Source organism: Microcaecilia unicolor, chromosome 3, assembly GCF_901765095.1.
Source record: "Microcaecilia unicolor chromosome 3, aMicUni1.1, whole genome shotgun sequence".
Lineage (NCBI taxonomy): Eukaryota > Metazoa > Chordata > Amphibia > Gymnophiona > Siphonopidae > Microcaecilia > Microcaecilia unicolor.
Window position 1 is genome coordinate 254,779,526 of NC_044033.1, and position 20,037 is coordinate 254,799,562.

General features: G+C 47.2%; 2 protein-coding genes across 4 annotated transcripts; one reads left to right on the forward strand and one right to left on the reverse strand.

The window, feature by feature from the left end:
* Window positions 1–127: 127 nt before the first annotated feature.
* On the forward strand, window positions 128–9,920 carry PIH1D1 (PIH1 domain containing 1). Of its 3 annotated transcripts, none has more exons than XM_030197932.1 (11): window positions 128–374; window positions 779–864; window positions 2,871–2,937; window positions 6,997–7,182; window positions 7,421–7,482; window positions 7,699–7,780; window positions 7,997–8,093; window positions 8,326–8,373; window positions 8,504–8,594; window positions 8,684–8,827; window positions 9,674–9,920. In XM_030197932.1, the coding sequence occupies exons 2-11, from the start codon at window positions 781–783 to the stop codon at window positions 9,707–9,709; spliced, it is 897 nt and encodes a 298-aa protein (XP_030053792.1). In that variant the 5' UTR covers window positions 128–374; window positions 779–780; the 3' UTR covers window positions 9,710–9,920. The 3 variants fall into 3 exon arrangements, with proteins under 3 accessions (XP_030053792.1, XP_030053793.1, XP_030053794.1); XM_030197933.1 differs by having other exon boundaries at window positions 128–368; XM_030197934.1 differs by having other exon boundaries at window positions 128–218.
* Window positions 9,921–10,592: 672 nt separating this feature from the next.
* Window positions 10,593–14,956, reverse strand: LOC115466595 (prolactin-2-like). Its single transcript, XM_030197940.1, is given in 5 exon segments — window positions 10,593–10,845; window positions 11,114–11,230; window positions 11,232–11,294; window positions 14,469–14,576; window positions 14,771–14,956. Coding segments are annotated over 5 exon segments (663 nt in total). The 3' UTR covers window positions 10,593–10,656.
* Between the last annotated feature and the right edge of the window lie 5,081 nt (window positions 14,957–20,037).

Here is a 20,037-nt window from a genome sequence, read left to right on the forward strand (position 1 = left end):
CAACTCAAAAAAGTTTTAAAGAAGACCATTACGTGCGGGCTGTACGTCTCGTCGAGTTGCGCGTCCTTGCGTAAGCGACGTGCTGTACGTGCCTGCGCATTTTGCGTGCTCTCTGCGTCGTCGTCGTTGGCGTTGCTTAGTTCTGGGTTGAGTTCGGCGCGTGCAGTGCAGTCAGAGCGGAAAGTGGATTTCGGGAGACCGGGAGCTACGAGACCTCGGTAAAGCCCGGGCCGGATCGGGGAGCCGAAGGGGTCAGTTCAGACTAAATCTAGGATAAAACCAGGACTGCATTGCACTGACCAGGATCAGCAGACGCTGGTGTAAAGTCAGGACTGGGTTGCTCTGACCAGGATCACAGGGACTCTAGGGTAAAGGTAGGTCTGGATTTCATTGATTAGGATCAGGGAAATTGAAATTAAACCAGAAGGGATTATGCTGGCCAGGATCAGGGGGAATCTATGTAGTATAAAACCAGAACTGGATAATGCCAACCAAGATCAGGAATCTGGGGTAAAGCCAGGCGTGGACTGTACTGATCATGGAGACTCAGGGGTAAAGGCAGGTCAGGATTTCATTGGTCAGAATCAGGAAAACTTTGAGAGAAAACAGGGACTGGAATACACTTACTAGGATGAGAGAGACTCAGGAGTAAAGCCAGGAGTGGATTTTGCTTGTGGATTGCAGGTAAAGCCTGGAGCGGATCCAGGTGTCAGTGTGCTCAGGGCAGGGAGTGTAATGCACCCGTTTAAGGTTTTCTCTCTCGCTCTTTCTCCTCCAGTCATGGCCTCCACAACCGACCAGTCCTTACTCGCCGTTGAGATGGCGGAAGATGAAGAGGATCTGTACAGAGCGCTCCTCCTGCAGGTCTGTCACCGGCTCAGCTTGTTCTGCCCACGCTAGAAAATTCAGAAACATCAGTCCCCAAATGCATCGCTGGAAAGCCATGGGGTTTCCCAGGCCGCTGGCACCCTCTGCCTAGCTGCAGGGGCATCAGAGCGGATTCAGTTCACATTAATTTTCTTGTATTTTTGACAAAAAAAATAGAAAAAGTACAATGTAAACAATACTTAACAGTATGAATCAAGATAAACAATAAGAAAAAACAAAACAGCGAAGCTGACAAAAAAAAGGAGGTCTCAGAATAAAAGATTCCACCAGATCTGTTTATTCAATCTTCAGTAGACTATTGAATAAAGAGATTGAGTGGCACCTTTTCTAGTGAGACCCCCCCCCCCCCCCCCCCCCCCACTCCTCTGTTTTTGGACATCTCCTCTGTTTTGTTTTTTCTGTGTGATGCCCATCTGGAGGGTAGTTATACTGCTTTTTGGCAAGGTAATAACCGTTACCGTGAGATGATGGGAAATGTCATTAAACTATTGCTATAGAGTACAAATCAATATATAGAATCAAAAGCAAAACAAAAAAAAAAAAAAGAAGGTTTTTACAAATGGAAATAGTACTTCTGTAGAACTGAAATTTAAACTGAAAAAGAAATACTGTAATAGGGGTGTTCATGGAATGTTAAGATATACATTGGAAAGAGATTTTGGTGCATTCAGCAGCTTTGCATTCCTAGCCATAAATTATAGCAAGACCATGCCACCGAAAGGTAAGTAGTACGCAAAGATGCAGTAGGTTATCTGTATTGTAGTAGCTGAGACAATATCTAGTCATCGAGATTGCCGTTTATCTAATGGCTTGGAGAGAGCTAATGATCTACGAAAAATTATAGGGAAAGTCAAATCTTCATTTATAGAGAGAAAGTTTTTAATTTCCGCCCATAGCGACGTCCAGAAAGACAGAGTCAAGGGGTCAATAATATATCATATGAGTTAGATGCCCTTTTGATGAGGTGCAGTGCCAATGTTTCTTGTGAAAGACCAGCCTTAAACATTTTGGGCTCCTTTTACAAAGCTGTGCTAGCGATTCTGGAGCGGTAAATGCATTGAAGCCCATTCAGTTCTTATGGGCCTCTTCGCATTTACCGAGCAGGAATTGCTAGCACGGCTTTGTAAAAGGAGTTTGTTATGTGGGATCCAGGGTACTCTGTGGATTAGAAAGTATAATGTTTGAGCGAGGCCGGTGGAAAGACGGGGTTCGTTAACATGACGAAAATAATGTTGCCATTCTGTTTCAGTACCAATCCAGTTGGAATCCGCTTCCCAATTTGTTTTTAAAGATGAAAGAATGAGGTAATATATTTCTTCACTCAACGTGTAATTAAACTCTGGAATTCGTTGCCAGAGAATGTAGTAAAAGCAGTTAGCTTAGCAGAGTTTAAAAAGGTTTGGATAGCTTCCTAAAAGAACAGGCCATAAGTCATTATTAAAATGGACTTGGTTAAAATCTGCTTCTTATGTCTAGGATAAGCAGCATGAAATGTACTGTTTTGGGATCTTGCCAGGTACTTGTACCCTGGATTGGCCACTGTTGGAAACAGGATGCTAGGTTTGATAGATCGTTGGTCTGTCTCATTGTGGCAATCTTTAAGTTCTTATACTTAAGACCAAGGCCAATGGCCAGATTACAGTCTTTTTCTGGATTGGAAATTGGTTTAAAGTGTGATGGGATGACAAGGTGATTTGCTGTGATGAGAATCTGGGTAGAAAGAGAGCGCTCCACCCTGAGCAGAACCGGAAAACGATTTTTGTTTTGAGTTATAACAATATAAGATGCGTCTTTTGGTGACAGAGCCTCATGGTGACTTCTGGTAGCCCCCAGAGTCTGTCTCATATGAAAGTCACAAAGCTGTCCCTTTGCATTGGCACTGCCGACCACATTCGAACCTCAATATAATCGCAGTTATGGGACATCCTTTCATGCCGTGGCGTAAATAAGGTATGTGTTTCCTCTGCCTTTTCTGTCTGCAGGCGAACCAGGAAATGCAAGGCACAGCGAAGAGGGAGCCCCAGTCGAAACAGATCCGGCCACAGCCAGGTAAGGGAGGAGGCTAGCTCAGAGGCTGGAGCGGTGGTAGCTCTGTCCGCTGGGGTTTCACAATATGTCCCATCCATTTTGGCCAGCCCCTAGTCCCTTTCCAGTGCTATGCTAAAGTTCCTGGTCCTTGAGAGACAAACTAATGCGTTAACTAAACATTTCTTGGAGAAAAGGCGGCTGAGGGGAGATATGATAGAGGTCTATAAAATGAGTGGAGTTGAACAGGTAGATGTGAAGCGTCTGTTTACGCTTTCCAAAAATACTAGGACTAGGGGGCATGCGATGAAGCTACAAAGTAGTAAATTTAAAACGAATTGGAGAAAATGTTTCTTCACTCAACATGTAATTAAACTCTGGAATTAGTTGCCAGAGAATGTGGTAAAGGCGGTTAGCTTAGCGGAGTTTAAAAAAGGTTTGGACGGCTTCCTAAAGGGAAAGTCTATGGACCATTATTAAATTGGATTTGGGGAAAATCCACTATTTCTGGGATAAGCAGTCTAAAATGTTTTGTACTTTTTTGGGATCTTTCCAGGTATTTGTGACCTGGATTGGCCACTGTTGGAAACAGGATGCTGGGCTTGATGGACCTTTGGTCTTTCCCAGTATGGCAATACTTATGTACTTCTGTACTTCTTTTTTTTCAGACTAATGGCTCAGTTTACTAAGCAGCGTTATAGGCGCTTCAGCATCTTTAACACGCATTAACCGTGTACGCGCGTGCAATATCCCTATAGGCGCCCTTTGACAATTTCGAGCTGTACGATCTTCACTAAATTCACAAAGCTTTAGAAATCTAATGCGGGCAGTTCTCCATCCACAACTAGACTATTGCAATATTGCGACCGATCGTCAGTAATAGCAAATGCAAGTTTGACAGCGCTGCTCCGCTTCTGACAGACCTACATTGGTACGTGTTAGTAAACGCATTAGGTTTAAGTTTTTAAACCAATTTATGGCCAAAAATCATGGGGAGCTGCTGAATTACTTGTTCCTTCTTACAGATGTTCAAAGAATTCTTTGCCCTGTGATCTAAGACAAATTCCTTCCTACCTATGTTTTAGGAAGGTGTTGTTTATACATCCCTCAAATGTTAACCACTACAAACCCTACTTAGTATACAAAACATAATTAGAATAGAATACACTGTGCATTATCCTTCAAGGCAAATCAAGAATAGGGCCACTATACAAAACTTGTATTACACCGGGCGGGGGTAATATTAAATTATCTAATAGATCCAAAAATACCCAGCGCCTCAAATACTCTGTGTAACATCTTTCAGTGCAATATTTCAGAATCAAAGTATACTCAGAAATAGTTCGTCTTTTTTTTTCTTTCTTTCTTTTTCTGTATCCACCAGCAATTTATTACATATGAACTATTTGTTAATGTTTAATTTTTTCAAGGACCTCAGTGGCACAATCCATGCGGCGGTGGTTCATTTGTCAAGAGAGCAGCATACTCTTAACACGCCAATGCCTCTTCATAGGACCAAATTATGTATCCCTTTTATTGATTATTCATTTCCTTAGCATCCCTCCGGACCGGACCAGGATTGGACTGATGGGTTGTGCTCGCCTACCAGCAGGTGGAGACTGGTCCGGTCCGGAGGGACTAAAGGAAAGCAAATTAGCAGGTAAGATCTAATTTCTCCTTATTCATTACTATACATGTTTAATCTTCAAATAGTCTCAATAGCGTTAATAGCTTACTCCTTTAAAAATAGAAAGCTTTTATCTTTTTATATTCTTTAAAATTTAACTTTTAACAGTTGGTTGTAAACACCAAGACCTCTGGGAGTAAAAGTTGGATGATGGTGTCTTGGATATGAACCCGACCCTGACGCAGCTATTGCGAAACATGCGGCATGTCGGCCAGAGGTCCTGGTGTTTTCAATCAACTGTTAAAAGCTAAGTTTTAAAGAATATAAAAAGATAAAAACTTTTTATTTTTAAAGGAGTAAGCTATTAACGCTATTGAGATTATTTGAAGATTAAACAGGTATAGTAATGAATCCTATATAATAATTCTCACCTCCAACATTCTATCTTGCTGCCTGTGTCCGTGGCTTTCTTCGGAGTTGGTCTGCTAGGCTCCAAAGCCCAGGCTGACGTCACATGCAGCACTGACCAACCGCACGACAGCAGCAGGAGGCCCCGCCCCTGCTGCCCTCGCCACTACACCCCTCCCCCAAGGTCGTCGCCGCCACCGCTGCTCACCCCTCCACCCCCCCCGAGGTCGCCAACGCTACCCCCTCCACCCACCCCAGGGTCGCCACCATTCTTCCCTCCACCCCCCCTCCCGATGTTGCCGCAGCCACTGCTCCCCCCTCTACACCCCCCCCAAGGTCGCCTCTCTCCCCTGCTCCTCTCCAGCCACCCAGGTTGTCCAGCGAATTCTTCAGGGCAGGCAGGAAAGATCCCCAGTCTTGCCTGCTGCCAGATCGCTCTTCAAAATGGCCGCTGAGACTTCAGCAGAAGTCTCGGCGGCCATTTTGAAGAGCGATCCGACAATGGGAGAGGGGCAGCGGGCAGGCAGGCAAGACTGGGGATTTTTCCTGCTCCGAAGCATTCGCTGGACAACCTGGGTGGCAGGAAGGGAGGCAGGGGAGAGAGGAGAGTCGCTGGACATGGGTAGCTGGAGGGGGGGCAGGGGGAGAGGAAGGTCGCTGGACATGGGTGGCTGGAGGAGGGGCAGGGGAGAGAGGAGGTTCACTGGACATGGGTGGCTGGGGGGGGACGGGGAGAGGAGGGTTGCTGGACATGGATGGCTGGAGGGGGGCAGGGGGAGAGGAGGGTCGCTGGGCATGGGTGGCTGGAAGGGGGCAGGAGGAGAGGAGGGTCGCTGGACTTGGGTGGCTGGAGGGGGGCAGGGGAGAGAGGAGAGTCGCTGGATATGGGTGGCTGGAGGGGGGCAGGGGGAGAGGAGGGTCGCTGGACATGGGTGGCTGGAGGGGGGCAGGAGAGAGGAGGGTCACTGGACATGGGTGGCTGGAGGGGGGGCAGGGGAGAGAGGAGGGTTGCTGGACAAGGGTGGCTGAAGGGGGGCAGGGGGAGAGGAGAGTCGCTGGACATGGGTGGCTGGAGGGAGGGGCAGGGGAGAGAGGAGGGTCACTGGACATGGGTGGCTGCTCACAGAGAGTCTGTGTATCGCACACATACTCTCACACTCTCTGTCTCACACACATTGTATCTGTGTGAAACACACTTTCTCTCACACTCACTGTGTCTCAGATATGCAGTTGCACACACTCTCATTCTCACACACACAATCTCTCACAGACACACTTGCAACCAGTCTCATTCTCTCTCTGTCACACACACACACTCACACATTCTCTCTCTCTCACACAGTCACTCTCGCACTCTCTCAAACATACACACTCCGAGGAAAACCTTGCTAGTGCCCGTTTCATTTGTGTCAGAAACGGGCTTTTTTACTAGTAATTAATAAAAGGGATACATAATTTGGACCTATGAAGAGGCATTGGCGTGTTAAGAGTATACTGGTCTCTTTTATTAAGGTGCATTGAAAAATGGCCTGCAGTAGTGTAGACGCGTGTTTTGGGCACGCACAAAATTATTTTTCAGCGCATCTACAAAAAAATGCCTTTTTTTTTTTTGGTCAAAAACGGACGCGGCAAAATCAAAATTGTCGCGCGTCCATTTTGGGTCTGAGATCTTACCGCCGGCCATTGACCTAGCAGTAAAGAATCTGGGCGGTAATGACCTGCGCGCGTCCGTTACACGCACCCGAAAAGAAAAAATATTTTGCAGACATCCGTATTGGACGCGTGCCAAGAATGAAATTACCACAAGAGCCACACGGTGGTCGGGCGGTTACTCCATTTTGGTGCGCATAGACACTTATGCGGTTTAGTGAAACGGCCCCTTAGTCATCAGATCCTCTCTCTAATTCTCCCTGAAGGAGGCTTTGCAGGTTTCGGAGAGCTTGATTGGAACCTTTGGCTCCTGTGTGCAGGTCTGGAGGGTAGATTGTATGTCTGTGTGTGTCCGTCTTCACCCCTCCCCCACTTTGGGTTCTCGCTTCCTCCTGCAGGTTTCTGCCTGAAGACCCGAACCTCCAATGACAACAAAGTGTTTATTAACATCTGCAGATCTGAGCATATCCCGGCCCCTCCAGAACTGTCGGAGCAGGGCCTCGTCAGCCTGCTTGAGTCGGAAGACCCCTCAGGGTACCGGGTCCCCATGAGCCTGGGCGAGCCCCACACAGAGGTGGACAACAGTGAGTAGCAAAAGAACCCAGGACAGCCTGTCTCTCTGCATCCGTGAAATGAGGATGGGCCGAGCCCAGAGAGATCAGTGACTTTTCCAAACTCCTCACCCATTTTTGCCTGAGAGGAGATGGGGTGGGAAATCATTTGTGGTACCCTGTCACGAGGTCTGCGGTTATTTAGAGGAAGGAGAGTGTGAAGGCCTCGTCTCTCTATGAGAACTGAATTATGGTTCGTTGTTCTTTGCAGATGGGAACGGCTGTACTGCCTATGACGTTGCCATTAACACAGCTTTCTTCGAGAAGATCCAGGTAGGATGTACCCATGAGAAGGGGAATTGCCTGTTTCCAGAATGCTCTCGATCTGTTTGTACCTGAAGCAATGGAGGGTCACAAGGAGCAGTGGTGGAACTTGAACCAGGCACCCCGGTTCCCAGTCCACTGCTCTAACCGTTAGGCTACTCCTCCATTGTACTGTCCGCTGTCTTCCATTCCCAGCTCCCTGTAACGCCCCGTCTCTTTTAACAGACTAACAAGCTCTTCCTGGAATTTCTGATCACTGTCGCCCTGGAGGGCCTGGAGAATAAATACAGCCTGGACCTGTCCCGAGGTGAGATAGGGTGCTGGGTTATTGTGGAGGTGGCAGGGAGCTTGCAATAAACCATTTCAGAATCTCCTACTCAAACTGTGACCGTGACCGTCACCCAAAAAGTGTGAAATCCAAACTGAGTTGTCTGCTGGCTTGAGCAGTGCTGAGTTCACCTTTTTCCCCAAATTGCTTTTGTAATTCTAATGCCTCTTCCATCTGCCACCTTCCCAACCCCAGAGTGGCGCATGCTGAAGAACCGCAAGTTCATGGGATCCGTGACAGACCAGAACATCCGAACCAAATCTCGGCCTATCATTCAGGAAGTGGATAGAAGGTAATGGGATGCTGTGGTTGGGACGGGGATGGTGTAAATAAGTATACATGTACTCTCCCTCCCTTTCCTGCATGCTGTGAGCTTCCCTGACCTAGCAGCTTTCTGGGAACACATGCTGAGCTTTGCACAGTAAATGCCTCTGAGCTGGGAGTCTATTTCTGTTAGGATTTTGAGTCAGTTAGGAGACACGGCGTAAACTTCTCAGCTTTAACACGGTTTTGTGTTTTTACAGTGAGGTGCCAAAGCCAAGCACTGCGACACAGGCCTCGGAGCCTCCGAGGTAGGGAACAATCTGTCTCCGACCCCAGGACACTGTGTCCTAGGCCTGCCATGTCCTGCTCCCAGTTTCCCCTCCCCATGGCCTGACATGATAAACTAACTCACGTGTGTGTTATGTGCCTGATCCATAGCTCCCCCGATGTTCCCGAGTACAGAATCCTGGCTGAACCTGCCGAAGGACACCCCAGCTTTCTAGTGGCAGAAATCACTGTACCCAAAGTGGTGAGTGGAGGAGCCTAAGCTGTTCCCCAGTTCTTCCCTAATAGCAGGGCTTCGGCAGGGAGGGCTTAATCCCTATTCTTGCCTTCCAGTCCTCAGTGAGGTCGCTGCTCCTGGACCTCGGGGAAGACCGCATCGTGCTGTGGGCACGGCCCAGTCTCTATCACCTCGACATCTATCTACCCTTCAGTGTTATCCAGGAGGAGAGTGGGGCCCAGTTCCACAGGAACAGCAAGGTATCCGGTGGGAGGAGGGGGGACAGAGAGGGTGGCAGCAAGGGGCTGCATACCACTTGTAAGACAATTATGAAGGTTGGGGAAACAGAACAGTTTTTTGGCCTTCTAGAAATGGGTGAGGGGTGGGGGGGGCAGGAGGAAGAGCTTGTGTAGTTGTAGAAATGGGGGAGGGGTGGGAGGAGAGGAGGAGGAGCTTGTTTACTAGAAATGGGGGAGGGGAGGGAGGACGCGAGGAGGAGCTTGTGTAGTTGTAGAAATGGGTGAGGGGTGGGAGACAAGAGGAGGAGCTTGTGTAGTTCTAGAAATCGGGGTGGGAGGAGAGGAGGAGGAGCTTGTGTAGGTGTAGAAATGGGGGAGGGGAGGGATGGGAGACAGGAGGAGGAGGAGCTTGTATAGTTCTAGAAGTAGGGGAGGGAGGACAGGAGGAGGAGCTTGTGTAGTTGTAGAAATGGGTGAGGGGTGGGGACAGGAGGAGGAGCTTGTGTAGTTCTAGAAGTGAGGGAGGGGTGGGAGGAGAGGAGGAGGAGCTTGTGTAGTTCTAGAAATGGAGGAGGGGAGGGAGGACAAGAGGAGGAGCTTGTGTAGTTGTAGAAATGGGTGAGGGGTGGGAGGAGAGAAGGAGGAGCTTGTGTAGTTCTAGAAGTGGGGGAGGGGAGGGAGGACAGGAGGAGGAGCTTGTGTAGTTGTAGAAATGGGGGAGGGGTGGACAGGAGGAGGAGCTTGTGTAGTAGAAATGGGGGAGGGGTGGGGGACAGGAGGAGGAGGAGCTTGTGTAGTTGTAGAAATGGGGGAGGGGTGGGGGCAAAGGAGGAAGGACTTGCTTCTCATTGCCCCCTTCTCTTTCAGGTGCTGACCCTCACCATGCCTGTACAGCCCCTGTAGCAGAGAGATTGCGGGGCGTGACCCCCGACTGCAGTGTCTCACTCATTCACTGTGATTGCGGGAGCAGATCGGTTTGTACCCGGAGCTGAGGGATGCAAAGACAGGCTTCTCCCACGGCAGGAGCAGCAAGAAAGAGCTGGTCCAGAACTGTGCACAGTGTGGGGTTTTATTTCTGTTTGTTTCTGCCGAATATTCACAATACAAACAGTGCAATGAAAGAAGCTGAGAAGGTGTGAAATCTTTAATACAACAGTACAGGGAAGAGAGCAGAAATCCCAGCCGGAGTCAGTCTGTGGAAAAGAGGGGCAAGGGTCTCAGAGACAGAGGATATCTCTAGGGAACACATGGGGTGGGGGGCTGGACCCCCCCTTTAATATCCTTATTGAGAGCGAGAAGGGGACTGAGACACACATAAAGGGAAATCTGCAGGGAATACACTGGGGGTGACGGGGGAGGGGCTGGTGACTGCCCCTTAACATCCTTATAGAGAGAGAGAGGGACTGAGAGACACAAAGGGAAATCTCCAGGGAATACACACGGGGGGGGGGGGGGGGGGGGGCTGGGACACTACAGGGCAGGATGGGACCCCGTAACATCCTTATAGAGAGACACAGAAAGGGAAATCTTCAGGGAATACACAATGGGGGGCTGTGACACGACAGGACGGAACCCCTGTAACATCCTTATAGATAGAGGGACTGAGAGACACATAAAGGGAAATCAGGGAGAAAAAACAGTGGGACTGGGACACCTACAGGACAGGAATAACTCTTTGCAATGTCTTTACTTAGGGAGCTGGGAGGAACGGAGAGGTTACGGTTCAACTTTTCTGCCTTAGCTGTAAGACATTCTAAGCTCTCCTTGAGATGTTCTCTGCCGTTGACCCTTGCTGAGTTGGAGTCGGGCACTGAAGGGATGTGAGCCAGGACGGCCCCATCTTTTCCCCTCTAGCAGTTGCCAGCAGCCACCATGCGGCACTTGAGAAGTTTGAGGTAGTTGTCGATCTTGTGGGAGTCCCTGCGGAAGCAATGCAAGAGGTGGCAGAAAACGAAGAGGCGGGCGTCACGGGGGTCTGCCAGCAAGTTCTCAGGTCTGCGCCACTGCGGGAGGACTTCGTTCCCAGGATCGCCCTGGATCTGAAATGGGAGGAAAGAGAAAAGGATGTAGCCACTGCTGAGGGGTGGGTAGGCACTTGATCCCTAACTGCCCTCCTGGCCCCTCTTCTCCACCTCCTTCCGTGCAGGATGGATCCTGTCCTCCCATTGCTCTTGGAATGGCCAGGATGGGAGAGGTAGACTTCGAATATCCTCTGTGACGTTAATTTTCTCTCTGGCTCCCCCCCCCCCCCCCCTCCCCGGCATGCGTGTGCAGTTTGAGGGAAAGGGATTCCGCAGTGCTACGTACCCTCCTGGCGATCTTCTCCATCCCTTCCAGGAGGGACTTGGCTTGCTCCTCCACCTCCGTGGCCTTCCAGAGGATGGTATCCGATGCTTCCTCAATTCTCTCTGCCTCCGAGGTCAAGGTGCAGCAGTGGATCATGCCAGGAACGCAGCAGCCTGAGCGCCAGCATCAGTAGCTGTTCCTGCTGTGATAGGCGAGAGTGCGTGGGATGAAATACCGGAGGTAGGGAGGATAGCTCTCTTTCTCACAACTGTTTAACTCATCTGCATCCCCCTGGCTCTGTCTTGTTTAACTGATGTCCCATCCCTCTCTTCCTCAGCCTCATCCATCCTTTCCAATTTCTGTGCCCCCCTGAGGTGCAGGACAGCCGGCATAGTTAAAAGGTGAGGTGAAGGAAGCTATTAGCGCCAGAGAATGGAAAAAAGATCCTCATGAAGGTAACAGGAAGCAGCATAACCTCTGCATGTCAGATGGATTTGAAAAAAAGCACTTGCTGTAGAGGCAGAAACTCAGCAAAACCTTTTTCATGTACGTTAGAAACGGAAAGCCTGTGAGGGAGTCGGCAGGGACCATTAGATCATCAAGGAGGAAAAGGAACTCTGAGGGAGGACAAGGCCATAACAGAGAGATTGAATGAATTCTTTGTTTTATTCTTTACTGAGGAGGATGTCAGGGAGCCAGAAATGGTATTTAAGGGTGAAGATACAGAAGAACTGAAAGAACATGGAAGATAATAAGTTAAAATATGGAAGATAATAAGTTAAAAAGCAGAAAATCACGTGCACCGGATGTGCTGACAGAACTCAAACATGAAATTGCTGACTTACTATTAGTGATCTGTAACTTGTCATTAACATTGTCTGTGGTACCTGAAGATTGGAGGGTGGCCAATGTGACGCCAATTTTTAAAAAGGGTTCCAGGGATGATTCGGGAAATTACAGCCTGACATCAGTTTCTGGTAAAATAGCAGAAACTATTATAAAGAATAAAATTATGGAACACATAGTTAAACATGGTTTAATGGGACAGAGTCGGCATGGGTTCAGCCAAGGGAAGTCTTGCCTCACCAATTTGTTTCATTTCTTTGAATTTATTTTATTTATGTTAATTTATATATATATACCGTATCTTATTGTAAGTAAACATGGGAGTAATTAAACAAGGAAGGGTACAATATAGGGGTGAAGTGCTCCTGTGTATGAAAGAAGAGTGGGACTTGGGGGTGATTGTGTCTGATGACCTTAAGGTGGCAGGTAGACAGGTCGACGGTCAAAGCCAGAAGGACGCTCGGGTGCATAAAGAGAGGGATGACCAGCAGGAAAAAAGAGGTGATAGTTCCCTTGTATAAGTCTCTGGTGAGGCCCCATTTAGAGTACTGTGTGCGATTCTGGAGACCCAACCTATGGAAAGATATAAACAGGATGGAGTCGGTCCAGAGGGCGCAAACAAAATTGATAAGTGGCCTCTGTTTTAAAACATATAAGAACAGGCTTAGGGACCTCAAAATGTATACGCTGGAAGAGAGGCAGGAGAGAGGAGATATGATAGAGATGTTTAAATATCTCAGGGGCATTAATGTACAGGAAGTGAACCTTTTTCAAATGAAGGAAAACTCTAGAATGAGGAAATAGGCTTAGGAGGAATCTAAGAAAATACTCTTTCATGGAAAGGGTGGTGGAAACGTGGAATGGCCTCCCTGTGGAGGTCATGGAGACGGGGACTGTGGCAGAGTTTAAGAAAGCATGGGACAGGCATGTGGGAAGAGGAAAGAGAACGGGACTTGATATACCGCCTTTCTGTGTTTTTTGCATTGTATATACAGGTACTTGTTTGTACCTGGGGCAATGGAGGGTTAAGTGACTTAGAGTCACAAGGAACTGCAGTGGGAACTGAACCCAGTTCCCCAAGATCAAAAGTCTGCTGCACTAACCACTAGGCTAGGGTTAGACTCCAGTGGGATCCCTTAGAGAAGAAAGAGTTGGTGGTTACTGAGGATGGGCAGACTGGATGGGCCGTTTGGCCCTTATCTGCCGTTACCTTTCTGTGTGGATAAAGGTGACCCGGTTGATGTAGTGTATCTAGATTTTCAGAAAGCTTTTGATAAAGTCCCTCATGAGAGACTCCTGAGAAAATTAAAGAGTCATGGGGTAGGAGGCAGTGTCCTTCTGTGTATTAGGAATTGGTTATTGGAAAGAAAACAGAGGGTAGGATTAAATGGCCATTTTTCTCAATGGAGGAGGGTGAATAGTGGAGTGCCGCAGGGATCTGTACTGGGACCGGTACTATTTAACATATTTATAAATGATCTGGAAATGAGATTGACAGGTGAAGTGACAAAACTATTCAAAACTGAAATCACATGTGGATTGCATGAAATTACAGGAGGACCTTGAGAAGCTGGAAGACTGGGCATCCAAATGGCAGATGAAATTTAATGTGGACAAATGCAAAGTGATTCACATTGGAAAGAATAATCCAACTTCTAGCTACATGATGCTAGGGTCCACATAAGTCATCACCTCCAAGGAAAAGGATTTAGATGTCATCGTGGAAAATATGTTGAAATCCTCTGCTCAGTATGCAGTGGCAGTAAAAAAAAACCAGGATGCTAGAATTATTAGGAAAGGGATGGTAAATAAAACCAAGAATACTGTATCGCTCCATGGTGCAATCTCAGCTTGAGTATTGCATTCAGTTCTGGTCACCATGTCTCAAAAAAGATATAGTGGAATTAGAAAAGGTTCAAAGAAGAGCGATCAAAATGATAAAGGGGATGGAATGCCTGTCGTATCAGGAAAGTCTAAAGAGGTTAGGGTTCTTCAGCTTGGAAAAGAGATGGATGAGAGGAGATATGACTGAGGTCTACAAAATCTGGAGTGGCGTAGAATGAGTAGAAGTGAATTGATTTTTCACTCTTTCAAAAAGTACTAATACCAGGGGACACTCAATGAAATTACATGGAAATACTTTTAAAACAAATAGGAGAAAATATATTTTCCCTCAGCAAATAGTTAAGCCCTGGAACATGTTGCAGAGCAAATGGTAAACACAGTTAATGTAGCAGGGTTAAAAAGAAGATTTGGACAGATTCCTGGAAGAAAATCCCAGCAACTGTTATTAAGGTAAAAGCAGTTAACGCAGCTGGATTAAAAAAAGAGGAAAAGTCCAGAAACCATTATTAAGGAACCCTGGAGAAACCCACAGCTTATTCCTGAGGTCAGTAGCGTGGGATCTTGCTACTTTTTGGGACTCTACTGGGTACTTATGACCTGGACTGGCCACTGTTGGAAGCAGGTTACTGGGTCAGGTGGACCCAGCATGGCAGCTCTAATGTTCTCCTGAGGTCCGAGGACTCACGTTTATATGTAATGCTTGCTCCTTGTCCTCGGGGGTGTTCAGTGAGGCTGTGTGACAGGCATTGATGTTTTGGCTGATGAACTGATGACCTCGATTGTAGCACTCGTCCTGGAAAAAAAAATATAAGATATCTCACTATAGCCTGGCCAAGTCCTGTGCAAAAACCGATGGCAGATGGAGAAATGATCTTTGCCCTTCCAGGAGAGCAAGGCAGCAATTCCTGAATGCCAAGGCATAGGATAGGCAAGAACCACACCCTCACCTAGCAGAAGACCTGCTTCCCCCAGGATGGAAATACTCACAAAGTCGTTGAACATCTCCGTGGAGAGGGAGTGAATGTAATGCGAGAGCATCACGGCTCGGTCCAACAGGTCTCCAAGCAAGATCTTGCAGCCGTGACCACTGCTTCCGTTGGTGCAAATAGGCAAGGAAGCTACTCTCGTCCGGGACCCGAAGTGCTGGGAGAGGAGCAGGATGGTCAGCAGCATGGCTGCATAGGAGGGCAGAAAGTGTCAGAGAGAGGAGACGGCAGTACTGGACACACACACCCCACTTCCTCTCTGAAAACCCGTGGACTGCTGCCATTGGGCGAAGGGAAGTGGGGAGGATTCCGAGGGGTATCTGGACTAGTTTAAGTAAGGGAGAAGGCTCGGAAAATAATCAGTTAACGTGCACATGGGACAATCCTGCAGTCTGGATTCTGGGCTCCAGCACATTCAGAAAATGCAGTCTGTATTGGTGTGGTAAATTTGTTTCCAGTGGCCACACCTGGGGTTCATCTTTTGGCCATGTTAGCCTTCTGGCACGTAAACAGAATTAGCATTCATATGATGTGCCAGCATTCATGCCTATGCTTGCAAAGTCCCCGGCACTCACCTCAACCCCTTCCCTTCCCTCCAATGAGCCAGTAATCCATGTGCTGGGTGTTATGTGGTTTCATGGTTCCTGCACTGTGCCACAGAGAGCCGAGAAAATGCATCAGGAATCCACCCAAAAGCCTATGGTCAAGCAGTGTGGAATCATATCCTTCAGCTGCCTCCTTCTTAAACCCCCACACCAAGTGCCATCCTCCCCTCACCACTAGCAGACAAAGAGTACCCTGTACCTGGGAGAGATGTTTTGCAAGCGCCAAACATGACTGGCTCCGATTTTCTCCAGCACAGCTGGGCTTTCTCCCAATGGCGTCTCAGCGTGTTGTCGTCGTCTCCATGCAGCAAGGGTCCCAGCTTTATAGTCCATGGCTCCCCCGTCCCTCCACTCAGGTCTCCCCCTGGCCCCTTCCATGACATCAGTTCGATAATCAGAAACATCAAGTCTCCGTCCCCTGGTATTTCATATTCAAGAGGGGCCCAATAGGTTCAGTGCTTTGCACTGATACCTGTGCATTTATTTACGAGACTCAGAGTAACTTAATTAAACAGTGGCCGTATCCACTACCTCCTTCTGCTGAGTTATAGTTAGAGTACACGTCATAGGAAGTACGTCTGAGCACCTTTTGCATTCGCAGAGCAAGCGAACCTGTATTCTCTGAGTGTCCTACCTGCAATTTGAGCCTGGAAGCAGCAGAGACAACAGTGTCCCCCTGTTTTGCATTGGAAACTCAGCTGATGCCCTGAGAAGCGCCACATGGCGACATGTGCCTTCCTCACCAAAACCAGGATAAGATTATTGATTGGCATTTGCTGTGGCGTCCAAGTTGGCTCAGAACTGCGCCATGTTAAGTTAGCATGAGGGCTATTTCCCCTTCTTCCTGCTCAGTGTGGCTCTGACAGTGCGACCTATGTGCCTGCTGTAGTAGGTTGTTCCATCTCCGATACTCCTGTGCAAAACACTGTGCCCTGCTCATGCCCTCTTCTGCTAAACCCTTTCTGTCAGGCAGAAATGTGAAATACTTTGCAGACGGTCTGATTCCTTTCACTGCCCAGTCCAAGTTGTATCCAGGACTTTGGAGCTAATCGTTGGGTAATTCTTAGGGCAGCCCAACCAACGATGTCCAGATTTTGAATGGTACAGAGCTTCACTAGGAAAATGGGGACAAGGGGCTGTGAGCTGCCCAGAAGAATATTAGAGAATCTGGCCTGAAAGTTAGCTGTAATGCTTTGAAAAACATCTCTATTTTCATATGACGTGCTCCGAGAATATTTATGACTTCAAGGTGTAAATCCTAACTCAGAGTGACATCTAGGCAGTAAACTCGGAGACAAGGTTGATACTAGGTCAGAGGGGAGAGTGTCCCCTAACACTATCCTGAGACATAGAAACAGAAAAAAATGTAGCCATATAAAGACCGTATGACCTATCAAGTCTTATGTCTGCTCATCCATTTCATCTACTCTCCCATCTATGGACTTAAATTCAGACACAATTTTTGTCTCCTCCACTTGGGAAGCCGGTCCATGAATTCACCACCCTTTCTGTGAAGAAGTATTTCCTCGGGGTACTTCTGAGTCTGTCCCCTTTCACCTTCATCCTCTGCCCCCTCGTTCCAGAGCTTCCTTTCAATTGAAAGAGACTCACCTGTGCATTTATGCCACAGAGGTATTTAAACATCTCTTATCAATCTCCCTTCCCACCTTTCTTCCAAAGTAGACATATTCAAATCTTTAAGTCTATCCCCGTACACTTTCTGACAAAGACCACTGACCATTTTAGTAGATGGCCTCTGGACCGAATCCATCCTGTTTATATCTTTTTGCAGGTGCATCTCCAGCATTGTACACAATATTCTAAATGAGGTCTTCACCTCTTTTTTCCTACTGGTCATTCCTCTTCCTATGCACCCAAGCATCTTTCTAGGTTTCACAGTTGCCTTTTCTACCTGTTTGGCCATCTTAAGATCATCACATACAATCACATTCAAGTTCAGCTCCTCTTTCTTGCATAAAAGTTCTTCACCCCTAAACTGTACCGTTCCCTTGGGTTTTTGGAGCTCAAATGCAGGATCCTACATTTTTTTAACATTAAATCTTAAGCTGCCAAATTCCAGACCATTCCTCTAGCTTTGCTAAGTCCTTCCTCATGTTATCCACACCACCAGGGGTGTCAGCCCTATTGCACATTTTGGTATCATCTATAAAGAGGCAAAACCTTACCTGACAGCCCTTCAGCAATATCGCTTACAAAAATGTTACAAAGAACCAACCCAAGAACCAAACCTTGCATCATACCACTGGTAACATCCTTTTCCTCGGAATGAGCTCCCTTTACCACTACCCTCTGTCGCCTTCCACTTAACCAGTTCCTAATCCAGTCAGTCACTTTAGGGCTGATACCGAGGGAATTCAGTTCATTTATTAGTCATCTATTCAGAACTGTGGCAAAGCTTTTGCTAAAATCTAAATACACTGCATCGAGCGCTGTCCTTCAATCCAATTCTCTGGTCACCCAGTCAAAGAAAACCAATCAGATTTGTCTGACAAGACCTGCCTCTAGTGAAACCATGTTGCCTCGGGTCCTGTAATCCATTGGATTCCCAAAATTTTACTATTCTCTGTTTTAAAAGCGTTTCCATTAACCCATTAGTGGCCAATGTTCCCATATGTGGGAACAAGTATGGGAACATTGGCCACTAATGGGTTAATTGACTTACCAGCCTGTAGGTCCAAAATCTCTTCTTTGCTTCTGCTTTTGTGGCGAGGGACCACATTTGCTCTTCTCCAGTCCTCTGGGACCAGTCCCGACTCTAGAGAAGCATTGAAAAGGTCAGCCAGTGGAGCCACCAGAACTTCCCTAAGTTCATTCAGTACCCTCGGATGGATGCCATCCGGCCCCATTGCTTTATCCATCTGTAGCTTAGCCAACTCCTCACAAACACAGTCCTCTGAAAATCATTCATGGACAATCACCCCTCCATTCCTATTTGTTTTTGTCTTCTGTGGTCTTGCTCCCGGCCCTTTGGCTGTGAACACAGAACAGAAACAGAGAAATGGAGAAAAATGTAGGCAGATAAAGACCATATGACCTATCCATGCCATCTACTCTCCCTACTGCTCCCTTAGAGATCCTGTGTACTTTTCCCAAGCTCTCTTCAATTCAGATACTGTTTTTGTCTTTCTCACTGGGTCTCCACTCCACTGGGTCAGTACTGGTTCAGAGGGGAGAGAGTCCTCTAACACCATGCAGAGACACTGGGTTAGTACTGGTTTAGAGGAGAGAGTCCCCTAACACCATGCTGGGATACTGGGTCAATACTGATTCAGAGGGGAGAGAATTCTCTTAACACCATGCTGGGACACTGGGTCAGTATCAGGGCACCAGTACATGGTTCACAGTCTGAGTAATAGTGACTGTTAAATACATATACATGAAGATTAACACTCCCGTCTGTTCTGGAGATGGTTTTAGCAGGCAGGAAACACACACATTAATGGGTTCTCATGACTCATGTAATGGTGAGATTAACTGTGCACTGATTACTGGGCTGATGAGTTTACAGGAAAACTGAGACCGCTAGAGTCCCGTGGACAGACCACCATCCATTCCATTTCTACCTTTTGTCCATTCTCCCATCCTCCCCTAACAGAGGCCCAGGTCTTAACCAGGTATATGAACCACTGTGGGAAGAGATGCCAAACGTTCAACCTGACAAAGTGTGGGGAAAAATATACAGGATAAAACATTCGGGATGGAGAAAGCCACAGGATACTCTATGAGATTTGGGGAATTATACAGGATATGGTGCAGTGAATATAGGTTTATACAGGAAACATGAGGCAGATGGGGGATTATACAGGATACGGTGCGGTGGATATGGGTTTATACAGGATACAAACAGGTAACCGAACAGCAAAGTCCCATGAGACAAATATGGGTTTATACAGAATACGGCACAGTGGATATGGGTGTACACTGCATACGGGAGGTGGATGGGGGATTATACAGGAGTGTACAATAAAAGGAAAAACACCTATGAAAATGATAAGGCATAAACTGCTAATATAAAAAGCCAATAAAAGTATAAATACTATCAATATAAATGTACAATCACATCAATAAAAATGATAAAACATTGATATGACATAATTATAATAAGTATGAGCATCTATCAATATAAATACAATCATTTAGAGAAAACATGAATATAAAAATAATAATAATATGAGCAACGATTAAGGAAATCGTACCACAGATGTCATTATAATGTAATGGCAACGGGAGTCTCAGAATATGTAATGAAATATGCAAAAAACAAAGTATATACAGAATACAGCACAGTGGATATGGGTGTACACTGCATACGGGAGGTGGATGGGGGATTATGCAGGATACAGGAGGCAGATGAGGGATTATACAGGATACAACGCAGAGGATATAGGTTTATATGGGAGGTGGGGATAGTGCTGGGCAGACTTATATGGTCTGTGCTAGAGCCGGGGGGGGGGGGGGGTGGGAGGCGGGGCTGGTGGTTGGGAGGCGGGGATAGTGCTGGGCAGACTTATACAGGGTGGTGGGAGGCGGGGATAGTGCTGGGCAGACTTATAGGGTCTGTGCCCTGAAGAGGACAGGTACAAATCAAAGTATACACAAAAAGTAGCACATATGAGTTTATCTTGTTGGGCAGACTGGATGG

Bases quoted from the DNA above. Each gene is read 5' to 3' on its own strand.
- PIH1D1 (XM_030197932.1), top strand. From the start codon at position 781: ATGGCCTCCACAACCGACCAGTCCTTACTCGCCGTTGAGATGGCGGAA. The intron at 8,374-8,503 runs GTAGGGAACAAT...CCTGATCCATAG, and splicing joins CAGGCCTCGGAGCCTCCGAG to CTCCCCCGATGTTCCCGAGT. The intron at 8,595-8,683 runs GTGAGTGGAGGA...CTTGCCTTCCAG, and splicing joins AAATCACTGTACCCAAAGTG to TCCTCAGTGAGGTCGCTGCT.